Raw genomic sequence first — 24,115 nt, 5'->3', positions numbered from 1 at the left:
CTGAAATCAGAAAGCAGCTGTGCTGCACGCACCCCGCCACCGCGCCACAACTGCACAAGAGCCTCCCAGCCTCCCTCTGAAAAGCTGAAACCTAATTAGGATGCTTAAGATAGCTTTATGGATATTGCAAACGATAAATAACTAACCCAAACATATAGGCTATCACAAATGCAATGGATAATTTTTTAATCTTTTTCATCTAAAAATATTCTGGTGTTCCTACATATTGCAGAGAAAACAATCAATGCCACTTGAAAAAACGCTTGCTTTTCCATTTTGCACCTGCACTCTTCTGCTGTGAAAGTGTTTCACATCAAGATTTTTATCACCAGCTCTCAAGGTGGGTTGAATTAGCTTAACAGTATTTCTGGAAAACACATCACCAATATACTATGAGACTCCTTCACAGATGTAAGTAAAGAATAAATTGTCCTCTTCAAATTTTTAAGAATATTATATGATTGTCTGTATTCTATGAGTTTGCAATTATGTGAAAAGTAGACTTAAAAATACTTTTCCATTTTTAACATTAAAGAAATTATGCAAATAAAAAATGACATGACCTTGTAATTTTGTGAGTAAGCTACATACACATAATTCTGAATTATTTGAGGGCAGACCCTAACTCTTCATTCATGCACCTGAATAGAGACATTCCAAGGTGTAAACATCACAGACTCCACAAAAAGTTAATACATCCAGCAGGGGAGCAGTATCTTCAGAAAAACAGGGAGCCCTATCCTTAGGGGTGTAAAATTCTGGTATTGATGTTTCAACATCCTGGCAACTAGAGAGAGAAGGGAGAAAAAGAGAGAGAGAACACAAAATGCATTACTAACAAAGATTTTACTCATTTGGGTAAAATTAGAGCAGAAGACTTATAAAAACAGTAGCTATGTCTGATCCATCACACTTATCTCATTCTAAAGTTCTCTGAGCAGCCACCTGCACAGGTCACGAGGGCTGAATTCAAAGAAAACTCTGCTGAGATGCAGGGATCTACATGGCTCTTCTGTCCATAAGATGCACCAGCCACAGGCAGGAGGCATCCATAAGATGCCCCAAGGAAACCAGGAGCAGTCAGAAGGCAGAGTATGTGCTCATTTGTGAGGTCCAGGCCTTTGTTCAGTTTTCTGCTATTATTTTTCACCCTCAAATTCCAAAAGTATGTGTATTTAAAATGTAGTGCCACATTATCTGGAAATCTATAATTTTAAGGAGAAATTACCACGGTAAGAAGTAAGGCTGTAACACGCCAGAGAAATGCACTGGCAGTGATTCAAATTCATCTCAACAGGGCTCGGCACAGACATCAGAGACCTTCGCAGGCAAACCCTCCCGTGGAACATAAGCATTCAATTACATTCTAGAGTAACATTAGAGAGTTTGATTCAACTGCTACAGGCTTTGGCACTTTCATCTATGCAGTCTTTCACTGTACGTGTAAAATGTTAAGATATGCTCACAGTTTCACATATAACAATACTACAAATTTCTACAGGAGCTCTCAGGTATTTAAACATATTTTCTGTCTGGTCTTGGAAACCTCAGTTCAATATCTGAAGCTCAATAATGAACTTTTTAAATGTATTCACTACCAAATTTTTTATCATTACAGATATATTAAATATTTAATAATTATTATCAGTTTCCCTTACACTGCGTTAATGCAGTACAAGTCAAAATTTGCACTTCTGATGTGAACTGAAATGATTTTACTCACAGGTCTTTACCCACCCCAGACATTGACAACTGGAATCGTAAGCATTTTACCTCCTATCTGTGTCTATCACCACACTTCGGTCAGGTTTCAAGTCTTCCAAATCTAATGGCAACGAAGCAAAAAATTAAGGTACTACAGCATAACTACGAAAATATTTCTCCTTACAAGGACCATATTCGTAGTGCAGACATTTGTACCAAACCACAAAGAACCTTTTGGATATGATAAAACACGTGGAGATTTGAAAACGTAAGTTACGTTCCAATTTGTACTTGGTGCAAGTGTACTAATTCACAAACACAATCCTCCTACACCATTAAGCAAGCACTACTTTATAGAAGGCAATAAAAATTGCAGCTCTTCCTGTATATGTTTTCTGAAGAAATTACGTCTATCAAAATGAGTTCTAAAAGCAGAAAAGGCAAGATTTGCTACCACAAAGATAAAGTGAATTAGGTCAGGATTCAAAATTTCTCTAGTATCACCATTTTACACTACTTCAGTGGTGCTTTATATATCAGTGCTTATGTTCTGCAGAAAAAATCTACAATGTTAAACTGCAAAAAGACTATTCATGTAAGGTTTTTTCATCAAGGAAAGTCATTTAGGCAACACATCAAAGAGAAGTGTCATCTAGATTGCTGAAAACCATGTCAACTGGGCCACTGGACACTCATATACAATAAAAACAACTTGATTTTGAAGTAAGTTTATGAAAATTTAAAAATACATTATCAGCAAAGTTTGCAGTTCTACTTTTCCTATTCCTGTGTTTCATACTTCTCAGACAAGTGACTTCAAAATTGAGAAGTAGGTCTCAAAGCTGATTCACACTCCCAAAACACTTGACTCATTTGGAAAAGCATGATTTAGCTGATTATGGAGTCCTTATTGTGTCTGGCACTATAAACAAAGCACCCAGCTACATCCATAGGTAAGAATAAAGCAGACAAAATTTTTTTTAGGCTACTTGCCGCAACTGAAAACAAATTTCTAAGCATTTAAGGGCTGCAAGAACAAAAAATGGAAAAGGAAATTACTACTTTACATAGAACAAACGAAATAAAATCTCTGCTGGCTAGCTTTCTCAAATTTAAAAAAAAAGAAATTTAAAAAAATCAAAAAAGGGAGAAATAATGATCAGCTGTTGGAAAAATAGCTTTAATGAGCACTTGTAACACCACATTAAAACACCCAATTTGCTTAATAAGTAGGGAATGCGAGTCTAAAACTACAAAAGGAGTGTGAAATCCCATGCTACAACAAAAACTGGATCAGAAGAAGACAGAGTGCACATAATTTAAGTAGAAATCTACATGGAAACGTACAATAACTTCCTAGGAAAACCATACCAAGTTTCATATCTCCAATTTAGCATTACATGGCACTTGCCATCTCCAAAATAATCCAAGCCCTCAAAGGTACATGCTTACCAATGTATCCTGTCTGAAGTCCCAGATGATGGAGATCAGGCAAAGCTGGGGGCTGGGACTGGGAGGAGCAAGAAGGGGAACCAGAACAAACATCTATCAGAAAGAGAGTTCAGTGTTGGCTACACATTCCTAGGCACCCACATATTAGGGCACCTGTGATCAGCAAGTTAAACTTGACTTGACTGACCTGGCCTGAGGGCTGGGACTCCAAACATTTCTGTAGATACCTCAAGGCTGAAGCTGTGAACTTAGTGTCAAGAAATACGGCTTTATGGGGAAAACCAGGTTTTTTTAAAAAAAACCCCTCCCTACGTGTCTGCATTTAGATCTCAACTGCTGTGCAAATTCCTGCTCATGTAGGTGTCTTGTCAGAGCAAAGCCTACCCATTGCAGGAAATCCCCATCTTTTAATAGGGCAGAACCTGGAGGAATCCTCCTCCACCAAGGGATTTGTTCTGGGTTGTAAGAAGATTATCTCCTCTTTGGTAGCCTCAGGTGCTACGGTCGGTCTGTCACTGGCTGCTAAATGGAGCAAGGTGAACTCCTGTGCTACAGCAACCAGCCACATGTGACTGCTCTCTCAGGAATTACCTTGCCCGAGCTCTAAAATCCAAGGCGTCTGGCAGAGATGTCAGTGAGAAGACTGCCTGCAAGTTTCACAAAAGAAGAAGGTTTATCTGCTGAATGGTCGGGACACACGCAGGAAACTTCACACACCACTGCTTAGGAATACGGACATACTGAGTCTATTTTGCTAGAGGCAAGGGAAAGGGAAGGAGGGAAGCACTGCAGAAGTTTATTTCCTATATAATCCCACTTACAACTGGCTGGCAACAAAAGGAACAGCCAAGGAGACCACAGTACCAGAAAAGTTCTGCTGGATCATTAACTCCACTCCCAAGCCTATTACAGCAGAGAGCCCCTTTTTGCAAATAAATGTGGAAAGGGGAGGCCAGAGGAAGAAAAAAGAAAAACAAACAAAAACCAAACCAAAACAACAACAGGTGAAAAAAAACAAAACAAAACAAAACAAAACAAAACAAAAAACCACCAAACACCAACCCACACACACACACACAAAAACCCCTGGAATATGTATTTGCTCTTTAAAATTAGCACTAGCACAAACCTGAAAGCAAACTTCTCAAACAGAAGCAAATGCACTGAAATAACCATCCCACCTAAGTACAGACTCACTTTTAAAGAGACTTTGTAATCATCACACAATGGATAGTAGGGGTCACAAGTAATCACCATCTAATCTTTTATCAAAGCCAGATTTCTGCAGTGATCACTGGTCAAAGATTTTGTAAATCATTGCTCAGGGTGCCTTCACCACCTGTGACAATTCAGAATATCACTATATTTCTTTTCCTCAGGTGAAATCAGTAAGCTTTATATAAGCAAACATTTTTTTATTTTCTCAGCAAGTAAAACATGACAAAAATACATTATTTGGATTTTAAAAGGTCCTCTGTCCCTTCAGAGAAGACTAACAATTACTAAAAGACCCAAAATAAATATTAAAATACTAAAAAACCCACGAACAGTCAAATACTACTTCCAGCTTTCTTTATAATACATACACTAAAGCAAACAAACTAAAAATCCTTAGAGCAAAAAAGTCAGGGGCAAATTTAAATGTAATAGGATGTGTTAATAAAAGATAAGATTATAATAACACTACGACAGTTGATGGAAATCAACAGATTAAAAAAAGTGTTTGAGTATTATTCATCCAGCTTCCCAGAACAATCAAAATATCCTCAATCACTCTGATGTCACCACTCATTAAAAGCCTCAGATGTTTTTTTTCCCCCCCCTAACATATTAAATGATGGAAGGACGAATAATTCTCCATTGCTCATTTCTTTGAATTCTGTTTTTAGCTGATCAGTGAGCTGACTGTCACAGGCACACTGAAGAGATCACTTATTTAGGTATAATAAAAAAAGCTATTTTCCAACAAAAAATAAAACCACCACAGAACAGATTAGCACATCTTAAAAAAACACCTCTGGAGTATGGACGCTCTTAGCAGGTAAGATACAGAATAAAAAAGAGCAAGATAAACATTCTAAAGGTGTAAAACAAATTATCATCCAGTTACAAATCAGTCACATATGGAGATGCCAAGACAGCAAGAATTCTTTACAGTAGTCCAGATTTAGAAATTTGATTGTCTTTGAAAAATCTGTGAAGAACAAGCAATGCAATGATGTTACAAAAAAGACAAATAGCATAAGAGCTAAATATCACTATGCCACATACTAACAAAGACTTTGTATGCAAATCAAGGAAAAAAGAACTAAAATAAGAATTTATTTTTTTGATCAGGCAAAGCTAAAATCTCTGAAATATCAGCATTTACAAATTTTGAGCATTAACAAATTAAGGCAAGGGGCCACTAAAGTGGTAAAGGTTCTGAGAGAACACGACCGTATAGGGCTTTTTTTTGTTTTTAAGAAAACACCAAGTTTGAAGTACACTAAAAATAACTAGGCTTATGCTAGAACAGAGAATATGGTAGGGAGTAAGAGGAAGGCGGAATATAATAATCTTAAAATATGCGAGTCTCATAAGGAGGACAGTGATTAATTGTGCTTCACATCTACAGATGGCAGTACAAAAAATGATCAGCAGGGAAATTTAGACTACATATTGTTAGAAAGTTGGTCCAAATAAAGTTTGTTAAGTTGCAGAACAGCTTTGTATCCAAAAGTCACTGCAGCTTTCAAGAACACCTAAGACAAACATCATGCATGGACTTATTTTGGTTTTGAGTCCGCATCAAAATGGGGAACATACAATTTTAACGCTCAAAATTTCTTCCACTATCACATTTTTAAGTCAAATAAAAATGTATCAATACATAATCTCAATTGGCAGCCTTGTTGGAAACACAGACCAGTATTTTTGCACTTACCTAGTTATTTTAGTAGGTAGTTTGAAATATAAAGACAACTGTACTAGTCCTCCCAGTTTAGTGAGGTTAATGAGAAAGTGATACACTTCTCCATTATGTTATGAGGAGTATCTACACTGCAACCCTCTGTTCGTTCAATAAACAGTTATTACATACAGGAAGCACTCTTTCGTCATCATATGTACAACATTGATAACAGTCATGTTATCAAACATTATAAACATCATAAAAGTAAAAATTACCCAGGTTTTAAGAGAAAAGTCTGGAGGGGAAATTTTGTTTTGCTTTAAACAGTTTCTGGAAGGAGCAGGAGCAACTACACTCAGCAGTACATCCAAAGGGAAAGTGGAGGGAAATGCCAGTCCTCCTTCACAGGCAATTCCCAAAACAACATCTCAAAGCAGCTATGAAAGGAATAAAGTTGAGTCAGGGACAAGGACAAAACAAGGCAGGCGTGCTGACCCTACACAGCAGAAAGACAAAGACTGAAACATTCCAATTTTATTACAGAACTAATTTAGTAAAAAATCTGGCATAAACTCAGCAGAGCTGTACTGTGGGAACCCATGTACTCTCATCTGTGCAAACCAGAGTTCAACACCAGAGAATCACTCATTCAAGGCTATCAACCTGGCAAACTCTCTTAGTCATAACTATTACCCTGTATGTCTAGATTGATTTTGACTCTGCATCAAAATGGGGGGGATGAAGTCTTCGTTCAGTCTTTTGACAAAAATCCACTGAGGACTCCTCTCATCCTACTGGAGATCTTCTACATGGAAGGGTTGCTTATCTTTCTTAAGAGATCAAGATTCTGCTAAACTAGATTTTGTAGTATATTGTATCAAAACACGGCAAGGAAAATGCACAGAAATATCCACAATTTCAATAAACAACCACTTCCTCAATAACTGGAATTCAAATTAAGATTTAAACAATGTTTTCTTTTTGTTCCTACTTTGTTTAATGCAATCAAACTTAATACTTAAAAATCCTCTTTCTTAAAGATGTGTTTTTAATCCTCTGCTCCTGAAAAATATGTCAATATTTTTAATGATCATCCTATAATTGTTCTCTTCAAACAAACCTTGAACAAACAATACAGGGCGACTCCTGCCAACTCTCTGACCACAGGTCAAAGAATGCAGTAATCCTGTATTTTTAGCTCTTGAAGATTTTTTTATTGTTATGTACTCTTGAGCAAAAATCTTTAGCAGTGAGCACAGGACAACTGCATTTCAAACCACTAGGCAACACATAACTTGAAATAGTATATTACACTATGTCTTTTCACTTCTTTTATTTCCAGAGACATTATTTCTAAGCTTGCCTTCAGTACTACTGAAAGTACTCTATTACAAACTGGATACACAGAAATTTCAGTTGCCATGCACACAAAAGAGCAAATGGCCATGGAAACAAAAGGAGAAGAGATATTCAGGAGTGTGCTGGATTAATTTTTCCATGTAACATAACCAAAATCTGCTCTGAATTTGATGGAATGGACAACCTCTGACAAAATTTGTTAGTTTTAACTGCAATCCTAACTGGATCTAATTACACAATAAATCAGATGCAGAATCTGTTGAAGTAGAAAATCATGACTGTGTAGGCTCTGCAGGACAAACTATAACTAGATGCCTTACCTCCAGTGCATGGGAAGAAGGCATCTGAACTGAGCTCTATCAACACCAAATGTGTAAATGGGACAAAAACACTATCTGTAAATATTTTAAAAGAAAAATAAAACTTGTTTCCTGAACATTGAGCCTGTAAGTGCAGCTGAGTTGTATTTGAAAGCTTTTCTCTCCTTTATGAGGCATTACAAAATAATCACTGTAACACTCATCATACTGTAAGAGGAAGAAGCAGAAAAGCTGCAGATATCAATAAACCTTGGAAATGTTTGCAGAGTTACTCATTTTGCCTAAACTTGTTACCTGCTAAGTGGAACTCACAGTCTTAGTTCACTACTTAGAATCATAAGATGCATCTAGAAGGTGAATGAGTTGTTCAAACTTCTCACAGGATATTCTCACTCCCACATGTTAGGCTGGGACTCAGTGAGTGAGATGATTCAGTGAAGGGGGGAAAAAACCAAACAACCCAAATTAACAAAAAAACCCAAAAAATAAATACCAAAAAACCCCACCCCCCAAAAAAATCAAGGAAACAAACAAAAGAGCCATAACACACACCCCTGTTTGGGAGATTTTTTTTCCCCTGGAATATCACAAGGGGAAAATAAGACCACAGGCCAATTCTCTTTACCAAGTCTAAGACATAACTGAATGCTTACTTTGGACAAACTTTGTTGGGATTGTTATATTTTAATAAAATGTTTTGCATAACACACGATCAAGAGACAGATTGAGAGAACAGATTTGAAAGCTTCCATTTCAACTAGAAGTCTTTTATAAAATTTAAATTCTGCTGTATCCAACATAAACCTTTGTAACATTAGGCTCATACTAGGGCAAGTTCAAAGACACTATATTGCAGAGAGATGCTGGTTTGGAAATTCTAGAACTCCTGCGAAGCGAAAAAGTAGAAAAATATAAGAGCAAGTGCTCTCAGAGAATAGGTAATCCATAGTAGTGTCATCAGCCATAGGTGACTTGGATAAAATAAGCCTGGATTTTTATTGAAATAATCCTTAATGCTCTATTATACATTAAGCTAATCAGTGGGAATGCATCTGAAGGTTTATTTAATTACACTACCTTCTTTCTCTTTTCAGGGCTGAAATTATATACAAATTCTAAAATAAATACATTATAATTAAATGCTGTATTTAATCTGTAGTTTTTACTTCTGACCTTCAATTTTTAATCACTCCTTTCTATCTGCAATATTAAGAGAAAACAACCCAAAACTCTTCAGTTTACACCCACTGGAAAAAACCCACAGAAAGCCAAAAAGCTCTCTGCAGTTTTTGTCTGCTCTGAACCACTCCTTGCGCATCCAGTGTGATGTCCCACAACCTTTTTGCCTTTGGCGCTGTTCGATGGAGAGACTCTTTCAGTTGGTGCTTTTTGTGTGCTCCTCCAGCTGCCCAGTGGCATGCTTTCCATGACAGATGCTCTGGCTTCATTCTTAACATATGTTCCAGATGATAATTCCATCTTCTTTTCTGGATAACTTTAGAGCCAAGGGGTTTTTGAGCTGTCTAATGAATCTTGGCATCTGTTAAAAATTCATTCCATTTAATACATAGTATTTTTCTAAGGCATTTGCTTTCAAAGGCATTTAGATGTCTGTACCTTTGTTGGATTTCCAGCTTTCACATCCATATGTTGAGATGGAAAGCAATATCTGAGTTGAAGTTTCACACCCTGGTCTTTAAAACATGGATTTTTATGACCGTATCTTATTTAGTTGGTAAATGAAACTGTTGCCTTGCCAATTCGTAATGCCTGCTCCTTACTGAAATCCCCAGATGACAGGCACCTTACTACCAAAACATATACATTTATTCCTTTCTTGTATTCTTTTACTTTCCAGTGCAAACTTTGAGCTGGGAGTTTTCAGGAATTAATTCTGTCTATATTTTTTCCTTATAATTACATAATAGCACTGTAAACAAAGCACAAACACAAAAAAACCCCCACAAAAACCAAACAAAAACCCAACCAAACAAAAAAGAATGGTTTTCTTTTAACTTCATTTTCCAAACACTGAAAGACAAGGATGCATTGCAGCATGACAGAAGTTACTGCAATTACTATGGAATTCTTGTTTGTTTCAGAGACTTCTCATGCTTTCTTAAGTAATTAAAATTACCAGTCCTTGCAATGCAAGTTTTCAGCGTTTATTTTCCAAAACCTTATCTTTACATTAAACTTTCTCTATTTTTTAATTCTTTGATGCTGTATCTAGCAATACAGGTACCTCATTTCCATACCAAACTTGCTCACTTTCCCAGGCTATCTAGCCCTTCTTTTAAATGTCTCCATTCTCTGTATCCTTCCCATTTTATCAAATGCTCTGTACTCTCAACAGGCTCATCAGGTGCTTAGAACCATGCAAAAATAGTAGCATCTACCAGTGACTCTTTCAAACAAGACCAGAGAGCAACTGTGGTCAGGGGAAATGTGTAGCAAAACTAATGACAGATTTTTACACTAGAAATATCCAATAAGAGTTACAGTATGAACCAAAAGAAAAATACCTGTAAAACATACCAATTCTTCCATTTTTACACTTTCAAACTAGGAACAGAATCTCTAACTACAACGGAAGCTGAAACTATCAATGTATATTTTTCTTTCAGAAAAAAGAGTGCTCCTTAGTGCAGCATGAGTGTAAAAGGCTATTTCCTTGGAGATTATCCTTAAAACAGACTCCGAGAAACTTCTCCTGATCTTTACTGCTCTCGGTACCTGCTTGGCATCCCAGGCTCCCCACAGCAGCTCACACCATTCCACAGCTAAAGAGACACATCAGTGCAGCTGAAGTCAATAAAAAGACATCTCTTTTCTCACAATGAGGACTTAAGGAAACTGCCAACTTCACATGCTCTATTGAGTTCTGTCTTTCTGATTCTAAGCCTCTGCAAGGCTTTATGCCCACTAAAACCTTTTGTGTTTCAGAGGGTGCATTTTGAAACACCATTTTCTTCCTATAGGGTGTGTTCTAAACAGCAACACTGCATTCCTTGGACATTGGTTAAATCATGATGCATGGAATTCCTCAGCAGAGAGTAACTCCTAATATTTATCTATTCTGAGGAAAGATTAAAATAGATTCATTTCTTGCTTTGTGCATTAAAAAAATAAAATATCACACTCAAAGTGAAGAAATACAAACAGATTTTCAAGGAACTCTAAAGATGACAAGTTATTTGGAGCGTTTTTAAATATGTTAATTGGGAAACGGCAAGAGATCATGGTAATCAACCCCATTTATAAACCATGCATCTAATCAATAAAAAACTTTCCTCCATGCTAAAGCTACAAATATATTGACATCAACAGCTCACAAACCACAGATGGCTTTTAGGGAATATAGTGGATTGCAAGAAAGGAAAGGCTATTAATATGCTAAAGCTACAATGCAGTACTGTATTTACTACAAAAATACAAATGCTTACTGTGAGATAATTTACCAGTGACAATTATTTCTCAGAATACAACAACCTGTGATTTTCTATCCACCAAAACTTACTTTATTATAGAGATACTTTCCTTCTGTAAGGAAAGGTCAGACACACTCTGGACAACTAGAGAGAGATGCTTCTACACTCATGTTGCCTCTCAATAAAAAGAGCCTTTTTCTCCCTGTTTATTTTATTCTGCTCAGGAGTAGAAACTTGTTACCTTTTTTATAGGAAAATTCATTACAAGAAATGAGCACAAATTTGGATTTCATATTCTTATGCAAGAATAAGTTAAATTATTGAAGTAGGTTCCTCAAAAAGACACAAAACACCTATTAATGTTAGAATTTTTTAGAATGTGACCCTGTTTGAGTGGGTCACGTTTTTATTATTGAAGGATAATAATAATAATAATAATATAATTATTGTTATTATTATTATTTTATTATCATTATTATCACTACCTATCTGCAGCAGATAATTTTAAACCTCACTACCAATGCATTCAACATTTGTGTGATTATCTACTAATGACTATGCGGATATGTAGGAAGCTGGCACAAGAAAACATATCTCAGACAAATACATCAGTAAGTACTACACAGATATTATGTAACACAAATAACATGCTGTAACCATAACTGTTTCCCCAGCTCTCCATTTGTAGACTAAACTACAGCAGCTAACTTCTTGGATCTTCTTCTCTACCCTGGAGAGGATGTAGGGGAACACAAAGTATTTGAAAGGATCCCTAAAAACCAGCTGAGTTGGTTTCATTTGGGCGTTTTGACTCTTTGTTTGTTTCATTTGCCAAGAACCTTTTCTGTTTCTTCTACTATCAGCATGGCTGTCCACAGAGCTGCACATAACAGCAATTCCTACAGAGCAAGGATAGTTGAAAAGGGGAATGTTCATCATCTCTGCATAAGCCTCTTTGTGCCAACAGTAGTTCCACATAAAATCCTGTGCACATGGTGTAAATTAAATGTATAAGATCCTGTGATTGAAAACCAGCCAAAGGGATCCTAAATACAATGTTTACAACAAAAATTAATTTAAAATATTCATGTGCAAGTTGAAATCAAAGAACATGATCCTTCTCCAAACTTTGTTATATTACCAAGCAAACACAGAAGTAGGGTATTCATCACAAAGAATGAAGTTCAGACAAAATCTACTTTACAAGAATTCTACCTAATGTAGCAGAAACTCTACGAGAAAACCTGACTCTTACTAATTAATATTATCTGAAGTTTCACTGATTGTTCACCAACACACTATGAATATTCTGAACTCTGAGAACCATCAAGTATGATTTTAATCTTGAGTAATACCTAGAAGCAAACAACTCACTAGCCTCAGAAGAGTACCTGTCTATCATAAGCTTTGAGAGTTTTTTTTGTTAAAATACTCTTTTTAAACAGCTTTCAAACTATAAACACAAGAGGACTACAAAGCTACTCTGTTATTAGGATTAAGGAGCCACTTCATGTTCCAGACATTAGCCAAGTCACTCTTCTGTGAAAAAATTCTGTTTGTTTAAAAACTATGAACACACAGGAACAGGAATTAGCTAATCCTCCTGGTGGCATTTTTTAATTCAATCACATTTAGGACTAGCATAGAATAAATCAGTGGTCCTTTTCTAAATATGATTTTCAAAGAAAACCATCCTGAAATACAAACTAGTTGTGCCATAGTCCTGTGGTAGTGGCAATACAAGTTTTAGGTGCAGTTTTGTAGCCAATTCACTCTAGCAAAGGTGGGGGCTGCCATTAGCAGGGAGCTATCCTGCCCCTCCACATGGCTGCTCTCCCATTCCCACGTTTGCCAGCTCTACTGTTTGTGCAGCTACATGGTGAGTCAGGTCAGGGAAATGATCCATTTGAAAGTTAGCTAGGAAAATAAAAATAGATTCATTTTTAGCCAGATAAATTTCCTGACATGATTCACCATGTCACCATTATGAGCACAAGTGCCAACACAACTGAGCTAGGAGAGGACACAACATTTTCCCCATTTCAGCAACAGCTTCCACTTAAGTTTCAAGTAAACATGGAAGAGCATCAGGGTCAAGTTTGCAAGACTCTAATTAAAATACAGTAGTTGCTGCTGTTTCTCAAGATAAGAACAAACTTGTTCAGAAAAGTTTCCAATGTATTAGTCAGCATACGTAAACTGGCATGATATTATAAAAGCCAACACAGTCCAAACCAAAGCGAGTGAATACCAGACTCAAAGTAAAGCAAACAATGCTGTATAGAAGCACACTACTTTGAAGGAATTGTCATGAGTGTAAAAGTTAAACCACTAACCCATCTGCAGTTTCATGAGGTCAAAAGTGTGCAAGTATAGGTAGAGATGTTGTCACGTTCCTACAGATTACTCTCTCCCAAGGATCATTGTTCAAGCATTTCCTCCAGTCTCTCTGGAATACACCTAACAAAAGAACCAACCTTAAGATTTTTTCCATTTTCTTTAACAAGTTGTCTCTTTGTACAATCTAACAGATTTTACCTCTTCCTCTGCAATGACTCAGAATAAACAAAATTTTAAAAAAATCCACTTCTTCTCATTCAGACTGAACTTCAACTATCAGATTCATTTTACTTCCTATACAAAAATTATATTTCAATTATATAAAAATATATTTTTAAAAGCCTGAATATTATAATGTAAGGCATTTTGAAGTTTCACAAGGATAACCAAACCCACATTCAGGAAGTCTCTGAGGTGAAGTAACAATACTATTTCCATTTTACCTGAGGGAAACTGTGACTTGGACAAATTCAGGTTTCCACAACACTGAGTGCCAAATTTAAGGTACTACTGGCCCAATTCTTTATATAATTTACTGTCTTACACGTCTTCCTTCATTATGAACACAGTTGTCCACAAATTTATCACAACCAAAATCACAGAGCATTTGTACCAAGCAGCACTCAAAACTCTTGCTGGTGGTGTGGTTAGGCCTAATTAGCGGCTATTTGTGAAGATTATTCTGGTTACAGTAACTTTCTTATTATGGCAATGTTGATAAAAGACCATCAGGAAGCTATGCCCAGTAAATTATTTTACATTTCAACCGTTCAAGTGTCAATAACTGACGATTACAGAGTTCGGAATTTCAATGTAAAAATGGTAACAACTAATGAAACTGGGAACTTTCTAATTTTACACAGGTAATTTGCTACCATATTGTAATTCAGTATTTTTGGGAAGACTACTCCCAAAGTCAAGACAGCCATCGGTTTGTAAGTGATCTTCTGAATCCATCTAGAAAAGGAGAATGCGTTTTCTTATCAGTGTTCTGGCATCTACACATTCATTTCCTATCTTCCTATCAGTTTTAAAGAAAGCACTTTGTTAGAAAGCAAACTATAAACTAAGAATTTACAGTAAACAAGACAGAGTTGCAATGATCTGATTACAAGGAAATTTACTTAGATTTATATGAAGTAAGCTAACAATGCCCTGAGTTGCAAGGGAAGGAATCAATAGCAACACAGACTAGCTGAGAGATAGAGTAAGTAGTACTAGTAAGAGATGGGACTGAAGAGGACTGGAAAAAAATAAGACTGGATGCGCACCAACGTTACAGATAAGGAGTATACATCCAAAGCAAATCTCCCAACTATCAACTATCACAAGCTTTGGCTTACACTGTGACCACAACTCATACATTCCCTCTGCCAAGGAGCTCTCAAGTCCATAGGAACAGACATGATACTAAGTCCAAAGCAAAGCTCTGGAAACACACATATACAGTTAGAAGCAAAATCTAAGCATGTCTCAAAGATTTGCCTCTATTATGCTGATGGAGTCCTACCCTGAGAAACAGGAAACCCTCCCAGAGCAAGTCAAGGTCTGTGCTGTTGGAACTGAGCAACAACGTTTTGCCTGCAATTTAGAAATTATTAAACTGCTCTCAAGAACTTGCAGATTGAATAAAACCCACTCACTACCAGCATCTTTCCTTGGTTTTTATGGAAAAAAGACTGTCATCACTTTGTCTAAAATTTGTAGAGATGCTCATGAAGGGTCAGAAGTTCCTGTAAGAAGACAAAAGACAACCAAGACAGCACTGAGTGGTTATAAAACCTTCTTCCCTGGTCTTCTCCCTAAAGCTTCTTTATTGAAAAAAGCCTATTTTTCAATATCTCAATCTGCAGTCTCATTTGCCTCATGCCCTAAAACTCTGACTTCTTAGACCAGTCCTAAAACTCTTTCAGAACCTAGTTACAAGTCACAGCTGTTGACCTCAATAATGTTTTTGACAATTACAGCAGAAGTAGTATTAAAGAAGTGGGTCCCACAGAGGCTTAAGCTGATTGACCTAGCTGAGGTGAGAATAACAGGTACACAGATTGCCTCTGAAATAAAGTAAATCACAAAGACTTGGGAGATTTGTTGGACTGGCATGCAGGTATATTGAGAGAAGATGATTTTTTACAAGGTATCAAAAGTTCTGGTATTGCAAGAAAATTATCCTTACAAAAACAATGTGAAAGTAACATAAACACAAAAGAATTTCATTTGTAACCAATATATTACAGTATGTCAATAGTAACACAGCATTACTATTTAAGCTTCAAGTAAAAAAGTAGAGGTTTTAATAAACAGAAAACATGTATTTGCAAAATGGTTCCTCAAATTCTTCCCCAACAGCACCCTTTGGACATTTGTTGGTCATGCAGTACTGCAAGGCCAAAAGGGTTGTGAGCAGGAAAAGGGCAATGAATTAACATCTTGCTTCCCTAATCCCTGCAACAGAAAATGTTTAACCTTGCTTCTTTAGAAGTATTGCTCTCATTGGGTAACAAAGTGGTATGAATAGGAGAAACCAGTATGAATGGAGAAACCCTTCAGAACATGAGTAACCAGGCAGCATGTATCATATAGAAAATGGAACACACATACAAGAACATGTAAAGCCACTGTGTCCAGAATACTCAAAACCACCCATTGCCGAGGTATTTTGCTGTGTAACAAGCAACCTGTTGCTGTCACGAATAGCAAAAGCACTTTTCTACTCTAGAACTCAGGATATGTGAAAGTTTAAAGCCCAAAGTGATAAGCACCAGAAACACACCTTACAAGCAACTGCAGGGAAAATAAAAGATTCGATTTAGGTATTGAATTTGGTTAACCTCTTTTCAGAAATCTGTACATCAATAGCTCCAAGCTCAACATACTAGTGCCCATGAATGTTCCATGTTAATAATACACTAATACAAACACAGGAGAACACTTCCTAATTTGAAGATATTACTGCACCTTCTATCTGACATATAACACATTCAACCAAAGAACATGCACACAATTTTAGCCACTATTATCTACAAGAGAGCTCCATGTATGAGAGCATCATTTTTACTGATGAGAATCAAAACTGTACAACCATTTAAAAACTGGAAACAGTCTCTATTATAGCTACAATGAAACAAAAACAATTTTTTAAAAAGTAAAAATTAATCAACCATGCACAGTTAACTATATTGGCATTCAGCAAGGATATTGCAGAGAAAAATCTTGAGACCGTTTAAAATACTTTGTGTTTCATGCTTCAATATCTACAGCAAACTGCCTTTAAGAACAGAAACTGGTAATAGTGCAAGGTAGAGAGCTGCAAGAATTACACTCACCTATGTGCTACCTAAAAAGTATCTGGAATAAAGTTATTTAGCAAAGAGAACACCCCATACTCATCCTAGTTATATCAAGTTTAAGATTTTTATATGGTTCTGATCCTCGTTTAAGGACAAGTATGGTTAAAAAGGTTATAATTATTCCAAAAAGCAGATCTTGGTAGAACTACAAAGTGAGTGGGACAGAGGAAGGGCTCAGAGGCCCTCCTCTCCCAGTGGGGTAGTTGCAGGAAAACAGCATCTAAATACATAGATCTCTGCTTAGAGTGCATGTGAAAAAAAAAAAGCAAAACAAAACAAAAACAAACAAAAAAACCCCAAGCCAAAAAACAAAACCCAAACAGTGTGTGACATTCACCTGACTGCAAGCAACTTTACAGATCTACCTAAATCCATTCCTACACTGAGTGCAAGGTACAGCAATCTCTTAATTATTTGGGAATTAAAAGGAAAAAAAATCTAGCTTCCATATAAGGATATAAGAAAGCTTGCACTGTCATTTTTTGTTCCTTTGGTCCACATGGAACTGCCTCTTTTACATTCATATAATTTGTTGGAATTTCAGGTTTTCTATTAATTAGACAGAATTAGAGTAGAACAACTACAATATGAAAGGCTTCTTTAGTTTCAAGTGGTTCATCAATCAAGACTTTACCTTAAACTACTATCCGCTAAGACAATTAGAAAAAAATTCTTTAAATTTCTTCTACTTTGTGTAGCAGATGTTCAACATAGTCTATTTAAATTTGTCTTTGTTGGAGGTGTGTTAAATTGCTCAAATAATTCAGACAATCTGCAAACAAGACTTCTGACAGGTTGTGAATAACACTCAATTAATACCATAACTTCTGAGATTAATTTTCCAATCAATGCATTCATGCAACCATTAAAAAAAAAATTTTAAAAACCCCACAAAATAAACCAACAAGTAAAACCAACAACAACCAAAAAAAAAAAAAAAAAAACCTCCAACATACCACATGAACTCAATCTCCAGTGTATATTTCCAAAATTAACATCTGTTTGGTCTTGGTTCAACTGTAAAACCCAATGGCCATTAAATGAAATAACACAGTTCTTTTTCTGGATTTGAGCTGGGGGTAGGAGGGAAAAGACATGTTACCCTAAGACTATAAATAATTTTCACTTTAAACAACAATTCTATTGCTATTTGGAACAATAGGTTTATTCCACTATGCTATTTATTCTTCTTGATAGAAGATATAACAACAGTAAATATTTTCCACAGTTATTTCTCAAAATCCCATGAGATCTGCATCATGTCCTGAATGGCAAAAATGGAAAGAGAGCGGCAGTTGAGTGAATCCCATCACAGTAAATCAAACACACTCCATGAACTGTGTGAGTTTAGAAACACTAACACTACATCAATTTTAGATACCAAGTAGTTACGAAAGGCATTTAAAAAAGAAAAAAGAAAAAAAAAGAAAAACACTGAGTGAAAAATCATTTGACAGTATTTCAGTGATACACTATTTACAGGACAACCTCATTACAGGAAAGCTCCATGACATCTGGTTTTTTACCACCATCTCATTACATCAAACTTCTTAAGTTATTACAGTTAAGCCACAACAATTTTGTACTTTGGTTCCCTCTCTACAAAATTGGAATGCTGTTCCATGTGAGCCATGTAAAGACTGCCATGGCAAACTGCATTACCTAACGTACCACACCGGAATGCAGAAGCCCAGAGGTAAGACAATGGAGGTATGGCAACACAAGCACTAACTTAAAATGACAACATTTTGCTTTGTCTTTAAATAATGATTTAGCCATCGTGTTGTGCCATACATACTAGGTATATCCTCACCAAAACTAGACCTTACTCTTTCAAGTAAAGACAAAGTTAGCTGACACGTTAAATTTAAAACTGGGTCCTTTAAAAAGTTAGCATCTGTGTCAATTTTTCCTTCGTCCCTAATGATCTTTCAATAACATGGTAACAGAAACTCTTAAACCTTTTGATATGTTTAAATTAATTGAAATTCTGTGCACAGGTTATATATAAAGAAATTAGGTTGCAATTAAGCATAGTTATGAAAGATTCTTAAATCTAATTGTTGTGACTATTATAGACCACAGACAAGGTCAACTCTACAACTCAGAAAACTTTGGCTTTAAAGAAAAAATACCACATGAATTATATGCATAAAACTCATCTTTGTAATGATTCAGCCTTAATCACACTAAGCATGTTCATCCATGTATAAAAACATCTGTTTCCAAGCTGATAAATTAAAAATATATCCCCCTCTGCAAATCATTAATTTAGTAAATACAGTAAAAGCATGTTAAGTAAAATTAAGGATACTAACTTTTACATAAATTTAAAAATACTCACTCTGCAAAACACTGTCCTCCGCAAATCCAAAATGTAAAAGTCATTTCAGCAATTATTGCAGAGTGGTTACACTAACTGCAGTAATGTCAAACATTTAATTTTTGCATATCAGCAACAAGGTTCAGGTCACTGCTTTTAAGGTTTTTAGTCAAAATTGCTTCCCTTTCATCTGTATGCATTATGAGGAAAAATGTTGATTTTATCTAAAAAGTGAGTTCATAAAGGAAGACAATGCATCTCTCTTCTAATCTGGCTACAGGTATAACTGGAGAACAGAAAGAAATAAAAATTATTACCCTCACTGAGCCAGTGAACTGCAAAAATATCTTTGCAGCTGCATGTGGATACAGGCCATGAGCTGCTTGGTTCCTGCCACTGGATCTAAGATACTAAGTTACAACCATAAAGCCATCCATGCAAAATAGATTCCCAGTCCTCTCTCGCCTGAGCAGAGACTCCACTCTAAGGAGACTGCTCTGCTGGCTCTCCACTTGTTCAAGTTCTGATGTCTCACAGGGATCTGAATCAGTACTTTAGTTCAGATAAGGAGAGCCCTTTTGCAGCAAATCTTCCCACCACCCTAGTTAATGCCCTTTCATCTGCTGCTTGAAGCAGTCCCACAGTGCACAAACCTGGTTCCTTTCAGATGAAACTAAAAGCCACACAGTGTACTCCAGGAGCACTACCACTGCCAAAGGGGCACAGAAGCCGACAGAAGCCAGTCCAAATTAACACCCACTTCACTTTACAAATGCACTATGTGTAGACAGGTGTCAAGCCCCCATCACCAATTATTTCATTCCCTGAATCTGCTCTTGCTGGGCTGCAATACTTGTCCAGGCACACCCAGTCACTGTGTTTCAGGGTCTCCTTTCCCCTGGGACCTGATGTTTCCCAAGCTTCTCAGGCACTGCTTCCCCCTGGGTTTTGTGTCTTCTATTGTCCAAAGTTCTCACCTCCAGCCTATAATCTCTGCTTGTTTGACCTTTCACACACAACAGCTTAATCTTCCACAGTATCATCTACTCTCACCACACTGAAACTGCTTCTCCTAAAGACTACTCAAAGCCCAAGTATGATCAGACTCAAAAAAACTTAATTCTGGCATTTTCTTAATTTTGAGTAAAACATTAATACTTTAATGGCTGCCTCATTTAAGCACACACAGAAAAACGGGGCTTTGAAGCCAACTGTGTAGCATCACATCTGATTCTTCAGTGCTCAACAGCAGACTTAAAACCTTACAGACATATAGCCCTCAGCCCTCTATTACTGACATGGATACAGCACTAAGAATAACAATAAAGCAAACATCTTTTCACTGCATTTCACAGCCATTCATGGTGCCCTAACACAACCTGTCTTCCCTAGCCTCTCTCTAGCAGAGTCTCAATTCAGAGAGAGATCCCCAGCTCTATTTTTAGTCCTCCTCTCTCATTTCTACATTGAGTTCACCTAACTCGCCTTTGTAATGGCCCATCTCATTAGACAGCTCCCCAAAACCATTTTTCATCCCAATACCTTCAAGTCATCCTCACACTCCTTGATTGGGCTATGAATCACAAAGAGAAGTTGGATTTTTTTCCCTTTCCTTGTACCACAAACCACACTGAGTGCTGAAGGGGACAATTTTTAAAGGTCCAGGGCTATAGTCACATGACCAAGTAATTCGGCATAATAGAAAACAGATCAGTCAACCGAAGAAGCCCAGGCCCCTATGTTCCCAGCAGGAAGGGTTTAAAAGTTTTATTTCTAGATAAATTCAGTCTGGAGTCTCAGAAATTTATGTTGCACCATACACGTGACTCAGGGCTGTCCAAAGGACCCGTCACTGGGGCTGGAATTCATTCAGTGTCTGCCTGGAGAAGAGATCCCACACTCACCCTTCTCCAGGTGGAACGTGGCTTGTACCCATCAAAACCAGCCTGTGAACTGAGCCAATGAGCACGGAGTGCTGGTGATCAAAGAATCCACTTTAAAACTGTAACAGAATGATTGCTTGTGGAAGCAAGACAGCTTTACCCAATCCCACGATGCTTCTTAGCACAGAGAATATTTAGCTGCCAGAGTAAGTGTCTACTGAGCATATTCCAATTCTCAGAATATAGATTAAAGTGGGATACTTTTTCTTGGCAACATTTAACGAATGCACTTAACAACTTTGATTTTCTTGCTCCAGTGCAAGGTGAGAGTAAAAGTTGTAATTACACAAAATGCATAACCATGGAATGAAATGCTTATGAATTCTTAACATTGTGAAACACAACCATGCTTTTCCTTTTGTTTTCAGAAACAAACAAAAGAAACACTTTAACCCACCAACAACCAGAATAAGTCAGACAAAGAAAATTAAGGACAATATAGACGCAATTTTAAAAATTCCCACTAAATCCTACATAGTTACCTATAGCAAGAAGAAAAAAAACCCAATCATAAGTTCGAAATTATTTATAAGGAAAAATGTATGTCATGAAATGTCTTTAATTAGAAAAGAAAACAATTACTAACAAAACTGACATCAAAATGTCAACTCAGTGGGCTTTTCTTCAATTAATAGATAGCAAAATAGGGTGAGAAGAAAAACCTTTATTTTACATTTCAGAATTTCAAATATTAAGTAAGACATTGAGTTTCATTGTACATTATCCTTTTCTGGATCCCAGTAATTAATATATGCATATCCAGTGCTCACAGAGTTGATAAGAGTTGTAATAAGAATGAGCAATATTACATGAAAGAACTGATGCCATGTAAAAGAAAATTATTTGAAGCATCCTAACCATTCAAATACATTTGAAAGAAATATATATGAATAATCAAAAAAGGAAATTAGTTCTCCAAATTGAGTAAACAACAACAAGGTGGAAAGGAAAACTAATTAAAAATTTTAAATAGTTCCTGTCATGTAAAATATAATTTGTTATAAATACACATATATACTCCAAAATAGGAAGTAGGCCTTAAGCTTAACATAGTTTAGCTCATTTTCATCTACAACACCTATAATGCATCCTGAAATACAATTTATGCAGGAATAGTAGAAGAAAAATAAAATTTTTCTCTCATTGTCTTGCCTTATTTGACAATTAATGTCAATCTGCAATAACAAAGTTAATAATGATCTTTGTCTTCACACACTGCTATTGAAGCAAAGCATTTCTTTGTAAATTAAAGGGTTATTTTGTTCCCACTATTTCAGTCTAATCTTTTTGGGCTAGGATCACAGAAACTCATAAAACTCAGAAACTCATGGCATAAATCACCCTAAAATCCAGATCACCTTCTCTCTGTGAGAGAGGTTATAATCTTTCAAAAATAATCATGTGTGCAACCACAACCTAAAGCAGAGCAGCATGAAGCATGGAAGATTTCATCCAAAGTTCATGACATGATAAGAATGCCAGGTATTTCTAGAGGTTTCACAATCAAAGCTGAACATACAGCAACCTCCAAAAATTTTTAAATCCCATGGTGAAACATTTTAAAGAGACATCTCAAGAATTCACAGGAATTCAAACATAACAGAAAATCATACTTTATACTGGCTTATTGTTAGGAACATATTCTTTAATCATATGGCTTTCAGGTCTGCTAAGTAATTAGGTGCATGCTGAGCTTTATGCAAGTGTTATGTTGATTTTACTGGGACTACTTGCATTTGTAACACAAGCTGAGCCACACTGAATGGTTTTGACATCCAGGAAGTTTCACAGAAAGTATCACATCTACAGCAGCTTCCAGGCAACCTTCGACTGCACACCTCTATTACTGCCTCTGCCAGCTGCCACAACAGCCAGCTTAGTCTGACACAGAGGCAACAGCAGCTGCAGCAACAAGGTTCAAGGTGAAGTGGGAATTACTGAGTCCAACCTCCTCTGCACTGTCAGTTACCCCTACAAACAGGGGCAGTGCTGAGGGTTACCTCTCAATACCAACAAGGCCTTAATGGCCACTAATTCCATATGGTCAGATTAGCTTGCTCCAGACCAGAAGATAAATCAAGAACATTCATCTGTGTAATACCATGTAATACCATTGCACACAGCGTATGAGACATCAGAAGCACTTTCCATTAAAAGGTAGAACTTACCCCTCTTCTGTACCCAGCCTTCCTTCACAATGGTAACATCGCTCATGATGACTCCACTCTGAACCCCAAACTCAAAAGAGTATTTCTTTGAGTTATCAACTTGTCTGTTTGGCTTCTCTTCTGCAGCTCTTCACAATTTCTACTGATGAGTCAGACTGGAAGGAAATATTAGAGAAAGAATTTGAGTCTTTTCTGTTTTTCTCACTTGACAGCCAACAAAAAAGTCTTTGTTGATGTATTTCACTGACTGAGCTCATAATAAAAATCTGCCTTTATTTTTAATTAACTGTATAACACAATCATGTTTCTAGTCTTCGAGCACATTTTCCATGAACACTACAATACTACAAAGCAGCAGAACGTGTTAAAATTTAAGTCATATGGCACTTCTATAAAATGTGCACAGCAGAATTCTCTCGTACTAATGCACAGGATGCTGTTAAATGAAAGGCAGCAGCATGCTGGCACTGCTTCACAGGCCCAGCTCTGAAACCCACAGGATCTTTCCCTGTTCCTACAATCATCAGAATCCATGCAATGGACAAGTGCCTCCTCTATTATGGCTACCTACAATCGTATTAAGAGTGCAAGAAAATTGAATGAAAGGTTACATTCTTGCTACTTCCACTATAATTTCATTATAGACAATACAAATCCTGAACTTACAGGAGTTTTTCAACAACAGCATCATCTCCAAGTACACAAACAGAAAAACAACTTCTTATAAGTACAAATTAACCAACAACACCCCCAATGCTCAGTTTATAACAAGAAGGAGTGCATGTTCTCTCAAAGCTTTAAGCCAGGCAGAGACAGGAGTGCTCTTTTCCCT

The 24,115-nt window shown here is 36.6% G+C and overlaps 1 protein-coding gene across 3 annotated transcripts in view; it reads right to left on the bottom strand.

Annotated features, from left to right (window-relative positions):
- The window catches only part of AKT3 (AKT serine/threonine kinase 3), a 142,765-nt gene extending 119,327 nt beyond the window's left edge, over positions 1 to 23,438 (bottom strand). For all 3 annotated transcript variants that reach the window (XR_001863955.1, XM_017740264.1, XM_008639955.2), the window contains exon 1: positions 23,284 to 23,438. Coding sequence is in view for 1 of the 3 variants with exons in the window: in XM_008639955.2 (XP_008638177.1) it covers positions 23,284 to 23,329 (46 nt within the window). In the remaining 2 variants the exon portion in view is untranslated. The remainder of the gene's footprint in view (positions 1 to 23,283) is intronic.
- Positions 23,439 to 24,115: the final 677 nt, after the last annotated feature.

The sequence above is a fragment of the Corvus brachyrhynchos genome, unplaced genomic scaffold (genome assembly GCF_000691975.1).
Source record: "Corvus brachyrhynchos isolate BGI_N302 unplaced genomic scaffold, ASM69197v1 scaffold31, whole genome shotgun sequence".
Taxonomy (NCBI): Eukaryota; Metazoa; Chordata; class Aves; order Passeriformes; family Corvidae; genus Corvus; species Corvus brachyrhynchos.
The sequence above is the reverse complement of the archived record's forward strand: the minus strand, read 5'-3'. Positions and strand labels throughout refer to the sequence as shown.